Genomic DNA, 20,356 nt, shown 5'->3' on the forward strand with positions numbered 1-20,356 from the left:
TGTATAAATACACCACGTAAAAATACATGATATGTAGCAATCCCTTCAATTTCTAACATCTATGTGTAGTTAATCAATATTAATTTGACCAGCTTTTGTTAATCAAATGCATATATATTAATAATTGATTCCTTATTAGTTATTACATGCTTCTATATATTGTAGAAACACTGTATAATACTTTGGTCTGAATCTTTTGAAAGTGTCTTACATCCAATAAAATGACCAAGGGTAATGTCACAATTTCTATGGTGATGTCACGTGTACCAGTTTGTGTGGCTACTTCCCTGAAGTTATTGGAGGGACACATTCTGCAGTTATATGTTTTACTAAATTAGCTTTAAAAAGATCTATTCTTGAGCAATTTAATATGCAAACAATCGTCATCCCTGGATTAGACTAGGTCACAAATAAAGCTGGTGTTATTTATGTATAAGTAATTTATACATTAGATTATAAATAATATTAGCCATTCCCAGAATTTTGTAATTTAGAGACATGGATCTCTTATTCTAAATACTATCTGGAGACAGTGATTCTCAGCTGGAGGTGATTTTTTCTCCTTAAGGTACATCAGTAATGCCTGGAGACTTTTAAATGTCACACTAGAATAGGGTTGCCAGATATAGCCAATTAAAGTACAAATGTCCAGTTGTATTTGAATTTCAAATCAATAACCAATAGTTTAAATTGATTAATATTGGGCTTTTTATTTTTGAGACATCGCTTTGTAGTTCAGTCTGGCCTTGAAGTCACTATGTAGCCCAGGCTGACCTGGAACTCATGGCGATCATTCTGGATCCTCCTGCCTTAGTCTCCTGAGTGTTGGGATTACAGACATGTGCCACTATACCTGACTTTGATCCATATTCTAATAAAAAAATCAATAGTTTTAATTTTTAAAGTATGTTCTATGCTGTATTTTTGATATACTAAAATATTATTTGTTGTTTATTTTTATAGTGAACTGAAAGCTCTGTATTTTATCTGGCAACACTAAGAGGGGGTTTGGTATTGTTACAGTTGTCTGTGAGTAGAAGCTGGAATGGTTTTTTTTTTTTGGTACCAGGGATCGAACTCGGGACCTTGCACTTGCAAGGCAGGTGGTGGCACCACTGAGCTAAATACCTGGCATGAAGCTGGAGATTTTGCTAAACATCCTGTATTGTCCAGGACCACTCTCCCTTTGGCACCTTCATCTTGAGTCCATTTATACTATTTCACTGATTTTAAATGAATAAAAATAATGTTTAACAAGACTTATTCAGTCCAAAATGTCAGTGGTACTGAGGTTAGGAACTCTGATATGTATTCAAACTATCCCTTCACTTCCTATAATATTAGGTACCTTGGATTTTAAATTTTATACAAGTAACACTGATCCTGTACTTTCATATTTGAACATTTAAAAAATAACACTATATACAAATACAGGGAAAACATTACTTCTTCCCATCTTCCATAAATTCTATGTGAGAAGTATATAAGTGCTTTGAAAGTTAGTATCATGAATTACTGAGGGACACTCTCTCTTTTTTTAAACTGAATTTTACTTAAATTCTAATAAAAGGACAAACCTCCTTAGTATTATTTTTGAAGTCATAACACAATCAAAGCATGAAAGTAAAAAAATTCAGCACAGTTTTAGAATTAGGTTTGATAATATAAAGATGAATAAGGAAAATTCATGATCTTAAATTTCCTAGAGTCTAGACTGTGGAGAAACAAAATACAAAGATAAATGAAAAGCTCAGTAATTCTAAATTACTGCTATAGAAACATCCGAAAGTCAGTATGATAACTTGCCAAAAGAAGAGGGCTCAGAATCATGGTGACAATACAAGGCCTCCTATTCTGAGACTTGCTTCTATAATATTTTCAGACAACTCTGTGGAAGCCTTCCAGTTGCATATCCATGGGATTTACCAAGCTACTAGCAAAATTGGGCTGAACTTTCTAGCACTGCACTGCAAATCTGTATCTTCTTGTTTTATTTTATAAAAGAGCTCCTTTTCCCTCTACCGACAGCTGTAAATTAGAAGTGTCACAATTCTTCTGGCCTCTGCCAAGTTACCTATTACCTCTAATTTGTGAAAATAGTTTCTTTCCCTCTCCATCTCCCCAAACATGCAGTAACACAAAGTAACTTCAAGCCATTTGCTGACCTGAGCAATGAATGTGAAGTGAATCTTGTGTGTGTACATAATTTTCATCCTCTTCATGACCTTGCCTAATGGTTCTGCATGTATTAAGGTGTAAGTGTAAATGGTAGCTTATCTTGATTTACCACCAGTGTCTGGGTAAACAGTCATTGGCATCCACAAAACACATTCTAGTAAAGGGGGAAAATCATCTATGTAGTGCCAGAGTACGCAAACATTTAAGAAAGAAGCACAAAGTTTGACTAGAGTCCACAGGAGAGGTAAGGTCTTTAAAATGGTAACAAAGGAAAGGTAATGGATTCCATGTATAAAAGACCATTCATTAGGGCTTCTCATCCCCCTGGAGGCTGTTTGCTGTCAGATGCTATCTGAATATCCTTATGTTCCTTGTTTTGTTGGATGGATGTCTATGATTTTTATGTTTTCTCGCTGGAATACATCAAAAGGCATCATATCAATTATGGGTATCTGCAACCCATTTTTATGCCTAGAAATGACTTACAAAGTTTATATTTATCGAGAAAATATGTGCTGGTTTTAGTTGCTTTATTAAGTGCATTGAAGTTTGTAGTCAGAAGAAGTAAGTGTATGCCAAACTGGACTCAAGTAAATTATACCCCTGTTTTATACCCTTGATCTCTTAAAATTTTTAAAAAATACTTCTTTTATTTAATATATTTGGAATTGTATAGCATTAATCATGATATGAATATGCTTCATTCTCTATGGATTTCACTTTATAATAATGTCATGAAAGAATTATTGTGATGGCATCGTCTTACTGTCACAGGTACAAAAGAAATAAATCATGGAATGGGCAGGATAATAAAATTAAAATAAAATTAAGTGCTAAAGTGCCATCATTTAAAAATAAAGGACCTCCTATAAAATAGGCTGTGAGTTAAAACTGAATTCATGTATCAACTGGGATATAACATAGGGTACTAAAAAGAGTTATGGACTAGGCCAACTTTAAATTGGCTAAAATTTCTGTAACTGCCATCATCTCAAAATTATAGTGCAGAGATGAGGAAGCAAAAAGACAGGCTTTGTTATAATACTTGCCAGCTTGTTCCAGGAATGCAATGTAGTGACAAGGCAAGTTCATTTATCTACTCCAAGGAAACAGCTACATCTAAGGTGACAGTAACTTTAGAGAGCTGGATATTTTATTTTAATTTAAATTTTGCAGTGTTTATTTCCAAAAATTCCCTATCCACTTTATGCAAAGTTATTAACAACTTAAGAATATTCATGTGCTTCTCTTTGTGTTTACTGTCTCTGTCTCCTTCTCCCTAAAGAAACATCTTTGAACTTGACCTAATACATTATTTTCGTTTTTTAGCCCATAAAGAATTAATGCTAACATACTTCTAGAAATCAGAATTGGTTTTCATTCTAAAATGTAATCTTAAAGTATATTACTTTTATTAAACATCTCAACTCTCCATATTTTCCCCCCTTGAATTTCTATTTTTTATTGGATATTTTGTATTAAAAGTGGAAGGGGTAGGGGAAAGGAGAAAATATGAGAAAAAAATGGAAACAAAGCCTTTGTAAATATGGAGGTGTGGAGGGGTTGAAGGGAGGGCAGGGGGATGGGGAAAAAATAAGAACCAAGATGCATCATGTAAAGGTACAAGTTCCCAATGATGAATGTGAATATATTATATAGCTAAAATGTACCAATAAAAGAATTTAAGAGGAAAGAAATGTTAATAAATACAATACTTTTCCTATGTAAGTAGTAATGACAGTCATGCTATTCAATTTTGATAATCTCAGTTTTAATTAGTCATATAAGGATAAACTTAAATGTATTGAGAATAACTCAAGTTTGTAATAGAAAAATGAAGAGCTAACTTATAAAATTTTCAGCTATTTGCAATTAATCTTTCAGTATAGCTCACTGTGTAAGAATGTTGATTGCTTTAATTGAAATGAATAGTATCTTTTCAATAAATTATCTATTCAAAACCTTCAGTCACCTACGCAAATATAATAAAAACTAACCAAACCTTAATTTCACTAAACTGGGATTTACCTTATTTATTTTTCTTGGAGAGCATATTTAAAAGCCCCACAAAAAACCAAGGGGGTGGCAAGCAATGAGGTGAAATGATAAGAAAAGTAAATCTACCAAGGGCAGTCACTAGTCCAGGAATAGAACGATTTTTGCATTTTGAAGACAACTGTTAGCATGATACTTTATCTTAAAAATCTTTCCTGGTGTAGTGGCTCACACCTGTAATCCTGGCACTTGGGAGACTGAGACAGGAGGATTGCTGTGAGTTCAAGGCCAGCCTGAACTACACAGCCAGACCCTGTCTCAAAAAAACAAGAAAAAAAAAATCTATGGAAATTATTTTTAATATGCAAATTGAGTTTGCATTATAAGATAAATTATAATCGCAGCTTTATTTTTTTATAGTCAGAAGTAAAAGAAATAGTGAATGTTTTCAATGCTCTTCTAATCAGATCTAGCCTAGTAGTTTTCAATACTATTTTTTCCACCTCACACACCTCAATATATAACATATTCATTACTAATAGTAATTCATTATGGTTGGTTCTCCAATCTGGACAGTGGATTGGCAAGAGGACTTAAGAAACCCTGGTGAAGGTTGTTTATTTAGGAAAACATGGAGAGGCTGAAATGTCCCCTTTTAGGAAGATGGAATAGCAAGTTGGAAGAATGCCCATATAGAAGGTAATTTCCTGTTTAAACTTGAAAATTACTGGCAGCAACTGGACTATCTTATAAATTTTCCTGTCTTCATTCACAATATCTATGCCTGTACAAAGATTATTATTTTCCTAAACGTACACCCGGTGTAGATTTAAATGATGACTGAATATCTCTCATTTGAATAGCTTCTTAAACATTGATATAAGAAGTTACAAAGGACTAAGATACCCTGAACCTTTGTATTTTCTTTTTCTTTAGAATATTAAACAAAAATTCATTTTATAGTAGCTCTATAAAGGTTCCATTACCTTTTGATATTTTACAGACATAGGTAAAGTATGTTCTTCATTTAAACAAGTTAATAAGTTTAGCCAGTGTAGCCCAAAATTTACTCAAGCAGATTCTTCTTTCTTTTGTTCAAAATGTTTCTGTGCCATTGAATAGACCAAGTCCTCAGATCACTTGTCTTCAATAAAACATTATTGTCTTTTGACATCCTCCTGCACTGGGGGAAATAAAAAGTCACATGTGGAGAAGTTCAAACTGCTAGACAGGAGTGATCCTTAGAGGGCAATTTTTATCCTCCACGGAAGTACTGCAGACTTCTTCCATTAGTGTAGTCGCAAGGAGCAAAAGGTTAGAGAAATGGGACTGCCAAGGATACCTGAACACATAAGTCAAACTTTTCCTCCATGCGGCGAGAGAGTGCCAGGGTGCACCCACAGGTGCATTAAAGCATCTGAGACAAAAACAATGGTAATATTTTACCTTGGAAAACGCTGTACAGACGGTGACATTTTGTTTGTGGTTGTAAGGAAGAAAGAAAGGCATTTTCCAGCTTCCCCCTCAACACCTACCATTTGGCGTAGGATATGGGAGGTTGGAGAAAACGGAGGGAGTTTTGCCTCAGTTGAAACAGCTGGGAAACAGATGGAGGCTGATGTGAAATTTGCCAAAAGTCTCATTTAGACCTCCTGACCATTTTCCACCAAAAAGTACCTAGTGAAGTGATAATAAGAAAAGATTTTGGTCAGCCAGTGGCGAACTTGGGACACTGTAAGGAAAAAAAGTTAAATACCCAAGATTATTTAAAATACAAGTTAAAAATGTAATTCCAAGGGGCATGTTTTAATAAGAGAGTAGTAGTGTGATAGAAACCACAGCAGAATCACCTATATCATGATAGAAGTACCCACGGCATGAATTGATACAGGTACCACTTCAACTTCATTGACATCCTCTCAGGTTGTGAGGTCAGGAAACACACTCCTGTGCTATATTAATTGCATTTTAATGATCCCTTCTGTGATTATTGTAAATGTAAGTGTGCATAGTTCACTTCAGTTTAGTCGCTTGATTTTACTTCAAGAGCAGTTTTGGTTTGGAATTCAGGCAGTCAGTAAATTGTTTTGGGATTTAAGTGTTGAGTTATAGCCAGGCTCTTGTTTAAATCCAGTTGCTGGGTATATAAACCTCCTGTTGTGCATTTCTAGTTATAATGGATGTGTATTTAAAGCCATCACAGTGACTGTCCCTCAAGCTTTAGTCCATGTTTTATGCCATTGTTTGTGTGTATACGTGATATTTATGAAGTACTTTTGAATATTGCAAAAGTTGGAGATCAGTTTCAAAGAAACAAAAATAAATACAAGCTAATAGCCTTTCTTCAATATAAATTTGTTCATTCATGCTTACATAAGGGAATGTGCTAATCATGAATCATTCAAATCGAATTGCTCATGAGAAAAAATGTGCTGGCTTTGCCATCAGTTTCCAGAGTTCTTTGACTGAAGGGAAAGAGCAGTGTCTCCATATAAAGAATAACCAGCCACAGATTTCGGGCAGAAAGGGCTCCAAATTGGCCACAGTTCTTTTGATTCACATGAGAACATGGATGCTTGCAAGAAGGACTTATTATCAGATTATTTTGTGCAGTGACTGTGTTTGCAGTCTGCCATGGTAGCCCATGGAATAATTTTTTTAAAAAATAAAGAAAGAAATCATTTGGAAGTTTTCTTCAAACAAAACCAGAATAGCTGAAATCCCCTGTCATGTGGATTTTAGCAAATCTGTGGCTTTAAGGCTGTGTGGAGTGAGTTGCAGTTTCTACTGAGAGCCAGGTAGGTGGGCGTTGTGTGAACATGGCCTATTTGAGAGTTCAAACTTAATTTATCACATAGCGCACCTAGTCTCAGTGGCTTCCTATGAGGTGTAATCAACTGGTGTGTGTGACGTATCAGTGAACACTCCTTACATTGAATAAAGTCTCCTCCGCTCCACCACGGTGGAGAGCTGGTCAACATGAAGGTAAGTGACAAGCCCAGAAATATGGGGAGTGCATGAGGAGGAATTTTAGACAATGCCAGGCACCAGTGAGTGATCCATCAAAGGAGTGTGCCAAGATATCGATGCAAACCTCTTGCTGCTGCTGATAGACTAGGAAACTCGACATCTGGTCAGCATAGATTCTGGTAAGAGTCAAAACAAAAGTGTTTACATAAAAGTGCCTTGTCTAATGGATTTCCATTATGCACAGGCTTCTTTAGTTGGACTTCCCTCAGGCACACAAAAAGGAAAAGAACACTGATAAAACAAATAAAAAGAGTTTTTTGTAGCTCTTGGCATAATTAGCATTGGATGCAAAAAATGTAGTTTGAAACATCGTCTATAAGCCATGTCATGCCATCATCTTTGTCAATTAAAATGTCACTTTTTGTGACCTTGGGCTATCCCTAATTTTTCTTGGATCACTTTTCTTATTTAAATTTGTAGGAGAATTATCATACTCTTACCTGAGAAAGGTATCAGAGCTTGTGTGTACTTGATCAAAAATAATTAGAAATGAGAAATAGTTTTTATGGGAGTACTAGGTTGCATTTTATCTTTATGTTGATATTCCACAAAGGATAAATATAAAATGATTTACAAGACCTGGTTATGATCACTTTCTACTTGCTATATACAGATTCTTTTCCATTATAAACAAGTACTCTGTTCTTTGGGTTACTAAGTATATCTTCAAACCTACATCTCAGGAATATTATAAGAATAAGAATAAATGCTGTGTCCTAATTTTGTCTTGGTCTCTCAGGAACAAAGATGGAATGCATACTCCAAGTTATTATTGTTATTTTTACATGGCATTATAAGATTTGATGTTGTGGATCATTAGTGTTAGGTATTGTACCACTTATTTTATCACATATATATAATGAAAAACATACTTTTAAACTCTTCATATTTTAAGCCATATGAACACAATTTTATTTATAGATTCCACATTCAATGAAGTGTGATATGCAGTAAAAGAACATAGCTCATGTAATCAAAGAGATCATACATAAATAGAAATTTTTTAAAAAATCAGTAAGTACATACATACTTTCACAAATGCTCAATTAGAGCTTGAACTTTTATGGCTTAATTGCTTAACATTTGATTGCTAATGTATTCATGTACTGAATTGCTACCTTTATTTTAAAAAAAAAGAATTCTGTATTCAGTAATACTCAGACCACAAGTATATATGTTAGGCAAAATTTTATATCTAAAAATGTTATCTCTTGAGACTTTGGTTTATCATGTTATTATAATACCATATTTTGAGCCATCAAACTTTTTGGTTTGAAGAAGAAAGTTGAACATTTCCTCAATTGGGATGTCAGTTATTGAAAGACAGATAGAAAAAATAAGAAATATATCTTACCCTATTGAGGTGAAATTAATCTTCATGTCTTTGCCCTCCCTCTATTTGGCCTCTGTCTAGCCCAAAACCTGGAAAAGTAGTTACTTAATATCTATGAATAATATTATTGCCTGGGTTTTGAATAAACATATTAACACTAATCATGATTTTTTATTTTTTAAACTTTTTTACAGACTCCCAGGAAGGAAATTACAAGTCAGAAGTCAACAGCAAACCCAGGAAGGAAAGGACAGCTTTTACCAAAGAACAAATCAGAGAACTTGAAGCAGAATTTGCTCATCATAATTATTTGACCAGACTGAGGCGATATGAGATAGCCGTGAATCTAGATCTCACTGAAAGACAGGTAAAACTGGACATTGTCATTACACGATCTTTTAAATTGCTTTGAGTCAAAAATACTCTTTAACCATTTTGAAACATCTAGATTTGTGACTCTTAAACCCTAGTAGGAAGACCTGGGAATTACTCCAAGATGAAGCTTTTGTTTAGCTAAATGACAAAAAGATAATATAATGATGTTTGAAGGAAAACTGCATGTATCGGGTCTAGGAAGAAATCTTTATTTTGTGATGATGACCTTCCTTAAGGTTCTTTTTTTTTGGTTTATAAGTATTGCTTTATTTAATGATACCATTTAGTGTGGAATTTCATATGCTTATATTTAACAATTTTCTTATTTGACAAAATAAAAGGTCAGTAACCCCAGGTTCGCTTCCTGTACTGCTCAGGATAGTTATGTTATGGTGCAGCAACACATTAACCCTCAAACCTCAATGGAATCACAAAAAAGTTCATTATTTGCTTATTCTCCATAAAAACTCTACAAGTTCAGCTTTCCAAATAATCACTCACAGGCGCACTCTGCCTCTCTAGCATCTCAACATGTGGTGTCCCTGGCAACCGCAGGAGGTAGGAAAGAATTGGAAGTTTGTGCACTGACCTGCAAATGTTTTCACCTGGAAATGACCCATGTCACTTCCATTTACACTCTAATGTTCGGAAATAGTCAACTGGTGCGACTTCAGGGCAAGAAGGCTGGGAAATGATGGGAGGCGAGGGCACGTAGATCATTGTAAATATTTCTGTCACACTACTCAAAATAGTTTTGAAATTATATTGGTCTCAGGCATTTAAAATTCTGGTACACACACAAAGACCACTTTGTAAGTATTAGTGATCTATAGAATCCAATTAAGATGACATAAATAATATTTTTTAAATTAATTACATCTTGGTCTCTTTTTGGATGACAAATGATGTGCTCCATAAATACTCACAAGGTCTTTGTGTGGGCTCCGATTTGCCCTACAAGAATGAAGCCTACTGATAGCTAACAGTTGCTAATCTTTAGAAAAACATTCCTGAGAGGCAAATGCAAACATCTTTATGGACAGTGCAATTATGATTGTCACTCTTTGGGCTAGCGTTTCATTTCCTCTTTGAGTGTACTTACCTCCTCCAAGGGCCCATTGGAACCAAGGAAATATCAGTGGCATGTGGACAAATGAAACATATCTTTTGAGGGAAGATTATTTTATCCAGTTTCTTAAGTTATCTTTCTGTTACTTTTTAGAATTCAACTTTGGAAGTTATTTCTGGGTAATGGTAATATACAGAGTAATCCTTTTTTTGTGGTTTTCTTTATTGGCAGTTTATACTTTATTAAATATTATGACTAGCACCTAAGTTATAGAGCACGATATAGTCTTCCCTTGAACTTCATATATAATGTTCCCTTGATGAGAGTACAGAATTTGGCACAATGGAAAGCAAGTTCCACAGTGTACATTACCAGAAATTGGTTTTATTTTTATTTATTTATTTATTTATTTATTTATTTATTTTTAAATGAAAAGAGTAAAACAAGGAGGGAGAGTAATTACACTTCAATATAGTTATATAAAGACATCAAACTGAAAAATTGTACCCATGTTTTAAGTTATACATGAGAGAAATAAGAAGCTAAGTCTAATTCCAATCTACAGAACTGACAGACACAGCCTGATGCTCTCAGCTAAGACGCAAAGTCAAGATTCTGTACTTACTAATCTAGGACTAGTCCACGGTTATGCCTCATTATTCGGTCAGTGGCCTCCTTGAGTACAAGTTATTTTTAGAAGCTATTCTTTAAATAAATCTGATGACAGACTTTTGAAAATATTTTGGATATTTCTTTTTGTTGACATCCTATGAAATGAATTCTACTAAAATCTTCTATACATAAACATATATAGATACCTAATTTAATCACAATTTCAGTGTTTCGTTTTAATTTTTTATATTACTGAAACAAACAACCCAATATTAATGACTTTCAAAAAGAGCCAGCATTTAATTTGCTCCCAATTCTGCGGGTCAGAGTTTTGGACTGGGCCTGGAAGCCTTCCCTGTGTCAGCTAGTGGGTTAAATAAGAGCTAACTGGACCTCAGCTAGGATAGAGGGTCTCTGCTGCATGGGGTTTTGTCTTCTCCTGGGCTGGGTGGATGCTTCAGTGGATGCAAGACTCCAGTAAGTGAGGATGTTTTAAGCTGCTTCTTCCATCATACTTGTTAATGCTCCTTTTTCCAAAAGAAGTCATCAAATCAAGTTTGGTGTCAATACAGAAGTCATTAGAAGGCTTTCCTGAAATTATCTAACAACATCATCACGAGGAAATTAAAAAAGCACCAAAATAATATTAGAGATAATCAGGTTTTCAAACAACTGAAAATTCAATATTTTAGTGAAGATTCTCTTTTTTACCATAAATCTCTATTTCAGTTTTGCAAACTAATATGAAAAGAAGATGCACATGTTGGAATCTAAATTCCTCATCAAGAGTAAATCTTAAGAGGACAATTATGTATTAGTCAGAAAGGACTGATTTATTATGTTAAAAATCTGAATGAATATCCAAGATTTGTCTCTTGGAATTATACATTCTTAGAGAAGTGGCAAGCTCCTCAAGGCATAAAATAGAAAATAGGAGTACCTGCTCTTTCTTCTGCTGAGATTTATATGCCATAATACATATGAAAAGATTTTTAGTATAAACTATAGAACACCACTATCACTTAGGGGAGAAATAACACTCCTGTGCAAGGCATGTTGAATTATTTCATTTGTAAAACAAATATTTGTTGAGCTACATGCTAGAAATAGAATCTTGTCAAAATAAGCTAAAGAAATAAATCCTAGAACTCATAGAAGAGGCAAAACTTGTGATGAGTGCTGAATGTCACAGGAAAGGCCTACAAAGGAGAATGTTCCTGGTTGTCAAATGTTAGTGTTATTCCTACATGTCTGTGCTCAGACATTATCTTAAATTAAGACTCTTGAGGCTTTATTCTTAATTTCTGGGGCAAGTTTTACCATGCTGAATTCATCAGGAAAAAAAAACCACATCATATGCCTCAATTATCAATTTTGGTATTCTTAAAGACCAAAAGGTGCTTTTCCCCAGAATGCCAGTGTGTTTGTCCCAGCCAAATATTTTGTTTCTTAGAGATTGGCCATTTAACATTTTGGACATAGTGTTATTAAATGAATTCCATTAAAACCATTTTCTTCCCATTGAGATGCAGCTCCTCTTTCCAGTTCAGGTTAATATCTGCAGACTGGGTGGCTAATAAAGAAAGGAAGTTTATTTTTCACAGTCCTAGGGCTGGGAAGTGTCAGGTCAAGGTACCTGGTAGATATGGAGCCTGATGAGGGCCTGCTCCCTCAGGCAGTCACAAAGCTGCAGGGGCTAGCAAGCACTCTGAGGTCCCTTTCATGAAGCCATTAAGTCCAGTTATAGGGGCTCTGCCTTCCAAAGGCACCACTCTAATGTCATCTGCTTAGAGGTGAGATTTCAACTTTGAAATCTGGGGATAGAACAGGGATTCAGACCTTAGCACTGCTATACCAGTACTTTGATTTTGCTCATGATTAGGTATGACTTTAGAAATAATTGAGATGTACTGAATCCTTAAGAATTACTCAGTTCTTCATTTTCCAATTCCTACCTGAAGAACAGTTGTAAAATCTCACCAAAATAAGTCATATCCACATTTCAGTCTTCCATAATGCAATGTTTGGAGAGCCTATAATTCTCTTTAGTAGTCAATAATTCTCTTTCAACTTCATCAATCAAAAAAAGGAGGAAAATTAAAAAGACCAAAAAAAACACAAGAAGATAATTTCACGATAACAAATAAGAATTAAAACAGAATCCTGCCACCACAAGGTAATTTTTTCAGTTGTACAAACTGACTCTGACCTTTCTTCCCCACACAGTTAAGTTTGGCAAAAGATGTTGCCAGGTTTTTAGTAATATTTCATAGTGGGAAGAAGGTTTTTAGTAATATTTCATAGTGGGAATATTTCATAGTGGGAAGAAAGCAGTTACATGAGTGAATAAAAGAAGTGGTAAAATGGACATATTTAGAGTTAAGGCTGCCAAATATCGAAAGAATAGGAGATTCTTACACTTTATAAAACCCTTTCCACAGAGCTAATCAAAGGTGCTATGTGGCAGGTTTGTCAATCCTCTAAAATTACCGGAATAAACAGGCTGAATTCATCATACCTCTGCCAAGATGAATGGAAAATCCCACCTAGTTGGATCAAACTCTAATAGTGGAAATGAGAGACATTATGCTTTGTTTGTTACTCATAAATCATTAAACGGCTCAATGCCAAGTGTTTTGAAAATAGCCATCCATTTTTTGCATAACTATGAAGGACAATTATTTTTTGTGCCAATATATAGTGATTTGTCTTTAGCTTCACATTTGTGTACAATTTTTCTCCTTCACTCATTTTAGCCAGTGATTCTAGAATATTGTACTTTTCTTTACATCATCATTTACCAGTCATCATAACAGTAACAGTTCTTAGTAACAGTAAGAAGTTTTCTTTAATTCTTGGGATTCTAGCCATTTTTGAACATTAATCATTCTTGAACTACACTTGGGAAAGTGAAGACAACAGACGGTAAAAGATAACAGGTGGTACAAGAGAAGAAATCTTAGTTTGCCATGAAAAGAGACATTTTTGATAATTCTGTTTATAAATAAGCAATAAATATTGATAATGTATAATGAGATCAAAATCTAGACTCAAAATTACCTCAAGTTCCATGAAAAAAGCTAGGATATATGAAAAGTAAGTTAAAATAAATAATAGTAAAGCAAGTTCTACAAAAAGTTAAAATTTCACTTGTTTCCTAATTAATTTTTAGAAATATTACCTGTATACTAAAGTAAAAGACTAAGAAATAAATAAGTTATCCTTAACCATTTAGAAATGTAAATATTCAATGTGGAGATAACATAGCAAAAGAAATCTTAGCAAAATGGGGTCTTGTCACTTTCAAACTGCCTTTCAGAATGAGTCTATTTTCTTCTGATGTGCTGAATTCTCTTTCTTCTTATATTGCTGACACACAGATAGATAAACATCAATCTATCTCTACTTTCCCTTGGTATTCTGATGTCTCCTCGTGAAAATTCAGAGGTATATTCAATGTAGAATATATTTTGAGCTTTGAATCACTTTGACAGTTCTATTTTTTTTGTTAGGCATATATTTTGATTCTAAGGCAGTAGTCTAAATCCAATAAATGAAATGATTGTGACAGTGAAGTCTTACATATATTCTGATAAAAATGTAAACTATTAAAATATTAATTAAATTAGATTAAAACATGATAAATTCCCAATAGCCAATGGCTCTTTACATGTGAAAATGATGAATTCCTTTGTTTCTAAGAGCAAAGAATCTATATTTATGTTTTACTCAGATGGTGGTTAGATGAAGAAACTGCTAATTAAAACAGTATATATTGAGGATAATATGTTGCTAATTATTATTAAGCATCATGGCATTGGTTAAGGGAATGTTGAAAATAAAGGCCATCCTTCTATTTGGTTGAAATAGTTTGAATAAGAGAGACAACAAGTTGTGGATCAAAGTAGACAGTTCATGTCCTCAAGTATTGCTATTCAGGTATTTTATACCACAATAGAGGAATACAGTGTTGAAATTACTTTTGATATTTTAATTCAGTTTTCTAATTTCATTGATTTACAATATATTTAAGTGAACAATGTCAGAGAAATAACTGACATGTCTATTTTTAAAATCTTGTGTGGAAAATAAGTAGCGAATTTTTATTGTAAATGAACGTTAAGGAAGTAGGCCATTTAAATTGAATTTCTTCTCATATGACAGCAAGGGAGATAATTATTAGCATTTCCACTACTATGACAATTCCAAAAGGCTAAGTTAAAACCAGTCATCCTCAAAACAAAACAAAGCAAAACAAAGCAAAACAAAACAGTCCTCTAACAGCCCAATTAAATTATTCATGAATAAAATCTATACACATAACAAATTGTTTCTTAAAATACAGAGTTCCACAGGAACGCAGAGTAATAGATATGCAAGGCTTCATTTAGTGGAATCTGCAAACACTGGTGCCCTTCCTATTACTTTTTGAGACATGGGATTTGATTTTAATATTAATTAATGGGAAGGAGATAATCTATAACACATCTTTAGACTTTAGTGGTATGTAAACAGGATATTAAGGATTAAGAAGATAACTTGGCTTCATTCTTGGTTTGGAAGAGTCTATTTAATTGAGGCTGTCTCCAGAGAGCAATAACATTCCACCTCATTTCTGGGGGAGCTAAACCTCAAGAGGAGTATGTGGGTAGAGTTTGTGTGGGTGAGATGGAGATTCGGGACTGAACTGCATTCCTGTCAATGTTTCTCATATGATTGCTGTGTACAGTACATGTGTAATAAAAGTATTCTTGGTAGAATCTGAAAAAAATACTCTAACAACTTTGTTCATTGTATGAATGGTTACTTTGTCTTCCTTTGTGAAAGAATAATGAGATAGGTAGTATTAGCATGTAAAGGTATCCATAAGACTACATTTATTTGTAGAGATTTTCATTTGTTGCTCCTGAAAAGTTATTTCTCATTCTCTATATTATTTGTCTAAAGATGACTGACAATAGCCAATGTATATTGTTGCTTTACAAACTTGAGAAATCATTTTTGAGCATTAATGAGCCTGATTCATTAGACTTATAAATAAAGAAAAAGAGGCTTCAGAACTGAAAATTACGGAGGCAGGATAAGGATTTTCAGGTTATTAACGGTGGGCTAAATAAAGATGAGAAGCAGCCCTGTAAAAAGGAACTCGCTCTTTAGCAATGAAATATGTCCTATCCCCTCACACCCTCCAACACACGCATCTTCCGACCCGAATATACTGCGGTAGCAACAGCAGAGTCAATTAATGACTCCAACAGATTTCTTGGAAATAGCGGAAGGATTCCTTCCTTTAATCAGATAAAAATCTATGTATTCAGACAGGAAGAGTACAGAGACATTGTTTTCCTTATTTTTCATCCTTACTTTAATGCATTCACGGTTCTAATTCTTCATTTCGACTACTGCTTTGCTATTGAATTCCTTGGGAAAGTCTTTCTAGCGCCTTGGGTTTACTAGATCAACTGCCATGATCAAATATAATCACAGAGAAGTTAATGATTAAATCTGAAAATTGTATTTGTATGATTATTCTTTGCATGTTTTCACATTTGAATGATGAGAATAAATATTTGCTAGACAGTGTCTACAGTATTTCAAGTGCCTGGATAAAAATGGAAACAGTTGGAATATTAAGTTTACAAATTCCAGATGTTTGGAGACATCTGCATATGTCACTGAATTTTTCAGTTTTCATCCAGATGTTTAGTGTTATGTCTGGTTGTTTCCTCCAATGACAGACATTTGCAGAATTATATAAATATGGGTTATAGCATTGTACAGATTGAAATTTTCATAAAACTATTTGCCTCTGAATACCTTATACATAATGGAGATTTGTACTTGATTTTTGTTACTTTCTGATATGTTTTGAATCCTAAGAGGAAAAGTATTGTGAACTTATACACACAAATCTGTAATATGAAAAACTAAGTTAAATGAGGATCTAAAAATCAATATTTAGCCAATGACAACAATTATCAATTATCCTCCTTCACAATATTTTTATAAAAAGCACACTATGTCATGTGTCGTGGTGAGTGTATGTATAATGCTGACACTCTGGAAGGCTGAGGCAGGATGATTGCAAGATTCAAGCCCACCCTGAGAAATGTAGTGATTTCATGATACTCTGTCTCAAAATTTAAAAATAATTTAAAAACTGGGGATATTATTCATTGCAAGAGAAGTCCCCAGTACTTCGAATAAAAGGGCAAAGGGGAGATTTCTGGATTCTGATATATCTATATTTCTCTTTCTATATATATATGCTAAACATATATAGGCCAAACATATATATATATATATATATATATGCTAAACAAATTAATTACAGTAAAATTTGATTCATCTTTTCTTCTGTAAAAGACTAAAGATGGGGATGTATTTTTTACTTATTTAAAGAGTGGTTTGTTCACCCAGACAGTGTAAATACTAAATCCTGTTGACTAGTAGAAAAAATTAGACTTTATCGTAAGATGTTCTGAAAATCAAAGTCTATAACTGTACAATTTAAATTGTTATCTATTACTACATCAAGCCATTACACACTTTAGATATTTTGGTTATGATGATTTTATTGAAAAATATTATCTGTATGCAGTGACATTAGGAGAATATAAGTTTTAGTTCATATGATTTGATTTCATGAAAAATAATATTTTCTCACTACACATTCTTAGGATGGAAGTCTTTCCTTATGTCTAAGCTTGAAAAAGAAAGCCCTATTAAAAATCATTTTTGCAGCACTTTTCCAAAAGGTTGTAGAAGACACAATTGACTGGACCCACAAATGAGATAACAAAAGTTTGCAAAATTCATACATCATGCTCAGAGAATTCAACTGCAAGTTTTAGTTGTATGCAAAATAGGTGATGGCTCATTTTCCTAGAGCCTGGTTTTTTACCCTGAGTTATTTAAACTAAAAAAATAAAACCTCAGAAGGTACATAGGATGCTGACGACAGCAAGAACGTGACATTCCTGGAGAAACGATTTGCTATAATAACTTCGTGGCAACAGGGCATGTGGAAGAGGAGGGATAACGTTCTACACTATTTCCTGACTTGCAGGAGAATCTTCTGACAGGAATTATTAAAGATAGTCTGTAAAATGTAAATATGATGTGAAGCTAACTCTTAACACAGCTTGGTATATTAAACAAAGCTTCAAAAAGAGCCAGTAAAATTTCTATTATTTCAGGGCTCCCTTGTCTTGGCTACAAAAAGCTTAAGGGTGGGAAATGTGTCGTATTTATTGCACATTTCTCACTCTGACTCTCTTTTCTTTAATCTAAGGCAGCACAGTTATAGACATTTAGTAATAATTTTAATGTATGACTGAATAAAGCCCAAATCACCAAGAAAATGTGAGATTATTTGCAATCTATGATTTGTAGAGATTTTATATGAAATATGCTTCTAAATTATAATAAAGATTATTAGAATTCTTATTTTAAAAGATGAATATATCAGGTACTTGAATAATTATGCTTTTCGCCATTTTAAAAACTAAAATAAACCTATTTTTTTTCATTCCAGCTAATGAAGCTGGATTGAAATGATATTAAGTTAAAGTATAAAGTTTCATTATTTATGAATCAACTGTGGTGTTATTTTCCTGAAGGTAATATTGATTTATAATCTGCATTAGTTTGTAGATTTTTATTTGACAATACTGTGTTGTTAGTAAATGCATTCTCCCCCAAATCTTCCTCCCATTGTTTCAATTTACTCCAATATTTTATAGCATATTTTAAAGTTAATCTGTGCGACATGACATGTGGAGATCTGGACCTTTCCTTCCCTCTCTGTAAGATGAGCCTTCTCTGAGTCACTTGCTTTCTTGCTTTTGTCACTAATCTCATCAAGTTCCAGTATCAAATATGTAATCTAACATTTTAAAAAATTGTATAAGGCTTAAGAATGACTGCATAGTCACCAACGCTTTATTCTCACATATATGTGTATGGACCTGTGCACATTTATGTAAGGGTAGCTATATACATACATGTACGGCCACTATTGACAACTATCCTGTATTTTGTCAGGTTGTATTTTAAAAAGGGTAAAATTCCACACGGTAGGCATAAAAAACCCAAAATCGGCTATAGTGTTTCTACAACTGGTACCATGTTTTTGCATTTTTCTCATTTTGAAATGTACATTTTGCACCGGAATTATAAATTTACTGTATCCTCTCTCCTAGTAAAGAAAATAAGTACACATCTTAACAGATCTATTCCTTTCATTTTCCCATGAAAGGTTATTTTGAATGACTTTCAGTGTTTGGTGACGATGATGATGATGGCTTTGTTTTCCTCCATCCAGAATTGTCAGAGAAAATAACCCTACAGAAATTCTTGAAGGGCTCATTATTCCAATATTACAAATATGAAAATTGAAGCAAAGAGGAGTATAATTTTCTCAAATTCACACAAAAACTCCAAAGTGAAGCCGAGTAGAACCCAGTTCATGTGGAACAGATCTAATGCAACATGCAATGTCAAGCTTGCAAAGATAATTAAACTGAGTAGTAAAATTACCCAAATTATAGTACAGGAAAATAGTGTCATATTTACAAAGCTAATTATATTGAGTAGAAGAATTATCTGAATGATAGTAATCATGTGGATGGAATTCACACACTTTATAAATTTTTTTTATATTGAGTGTCTTAAAAATAGGAGTTTGAGATAGACCAGGGACCAAAAAAAGAAAACAATCTGGAAGTGAACAAATCTCCAGGTTATATCCTGGCACAACATTTTCCATCTGTGTAATCTCAGGCAAATCACTTTACCTTTGTCTCAACTTCCTCATCTTTAAAATAAAAATAATATTAATATACCTAAGAGAATTACATTAAAATGATGCATAAATGACACCAATAGTATAGCTGTCTATTCCAAAGTGGGTATATAATAAAAGGCACACAGGGATCTTTTTGTTTAGCAAGTAGTAATAGTACTTGAACACCCATCAACTAATAACTGTAGTTTGTTTTGTATTTTGTAGTGCTGAGAATTGACCTCAGAGCATTGTACATGCTGCACAAGCACTGTCTCACTAGCTACCCTCCTCCCCTATCCATCCACTGAGTCTTTTTCAGTTCTTTTTTTCTTTATTGTCAACCAAAGTAATATATGTAGGGGTAATATACAATATATGATTTTAATTGTGTCCCAAAATGAAACCAATGAAAGTCCAGAGTTCAGGAATAACTCAGTTCAGTATTTCATTGTGGCAGCTTTTGAGAAATCTGTCAACCCTGATAAGGTGTTGCAATTTGGAGATCAGAATATAAGTATGTCTTTGAAAATTCAATATATTTTTATGCATTTTCTCCTTAGCACTATACATTTACAGAAATTGAGATTATTTCTCAAATAAGAATGAAAAATACTCAAAATATTTCAGATGATCCTTATCAGATGTTAAGACATAATAAAATAATGATTATGATAGAATGGATCACAGGTAGAGAATATTAATGAAGAAACAGAATAGAAGGCAGAGATAAAGCTAAGTACATATGGACATTGTGCAGTAGTAATCAGTGGAAAAAGGGCAGGAGAACTAGCTCTTCATACCTAATAAAGTAAATTTGCATTTTTATTAGTACATGTTTGCAATACATGATTACATTTATTGTGAGGAGTTGTAACATACGTAATATATCTTAATTTTTTTCTTTTTCAAACCCTACCCCTCCTTTCCCTCCTTGCTCCTTCTAATTCTTCATCACATGGTTTCTCTTGTATAAGAA

The 20,356-nt window shown here is 33.5% G+C and overlaps 1 protein-coding gene across 1 annotated transcript in view; it reads left to right on the forward strand.

The window, feature by feature from the left end:
* The window catches only part of Meox2 (mesenchyme homeobox 2), a 64,620-nt gene that overhangs the window by 40,592 nt on the left and 3,672 nt on the right, over window positions 1–20,356 (forward strand). The window contains exon 2 of the mRNA XM_004839600.3: window positions 8,731–8,903. Within this exon, the coding sequence (XP_004839657.1) occupies window positions 8,731–8,903 (173 nt within the window). The remainder of the gene's footprint in view (window positions 1–8,730; window positions 8,904–20,356) is intronic.

Source organism: Heterocephalus glaber, unplaced genomic scaffold, assembly GCF_053883595.1.
Source record: "Heterocephalus glaber isolate CG9 unplaced genomic scaffold, H.glaber_assembly_v1.0 deba00000676, whole genome shotgun sequence".
NCBI classification, from domain to species: domain Eukaryota; kingdom Metazoa; phylum Chordata; class Mammalia; order Rodentia; family Bathyergidae; genus Heterocephalus; species Heterocephalus glaber.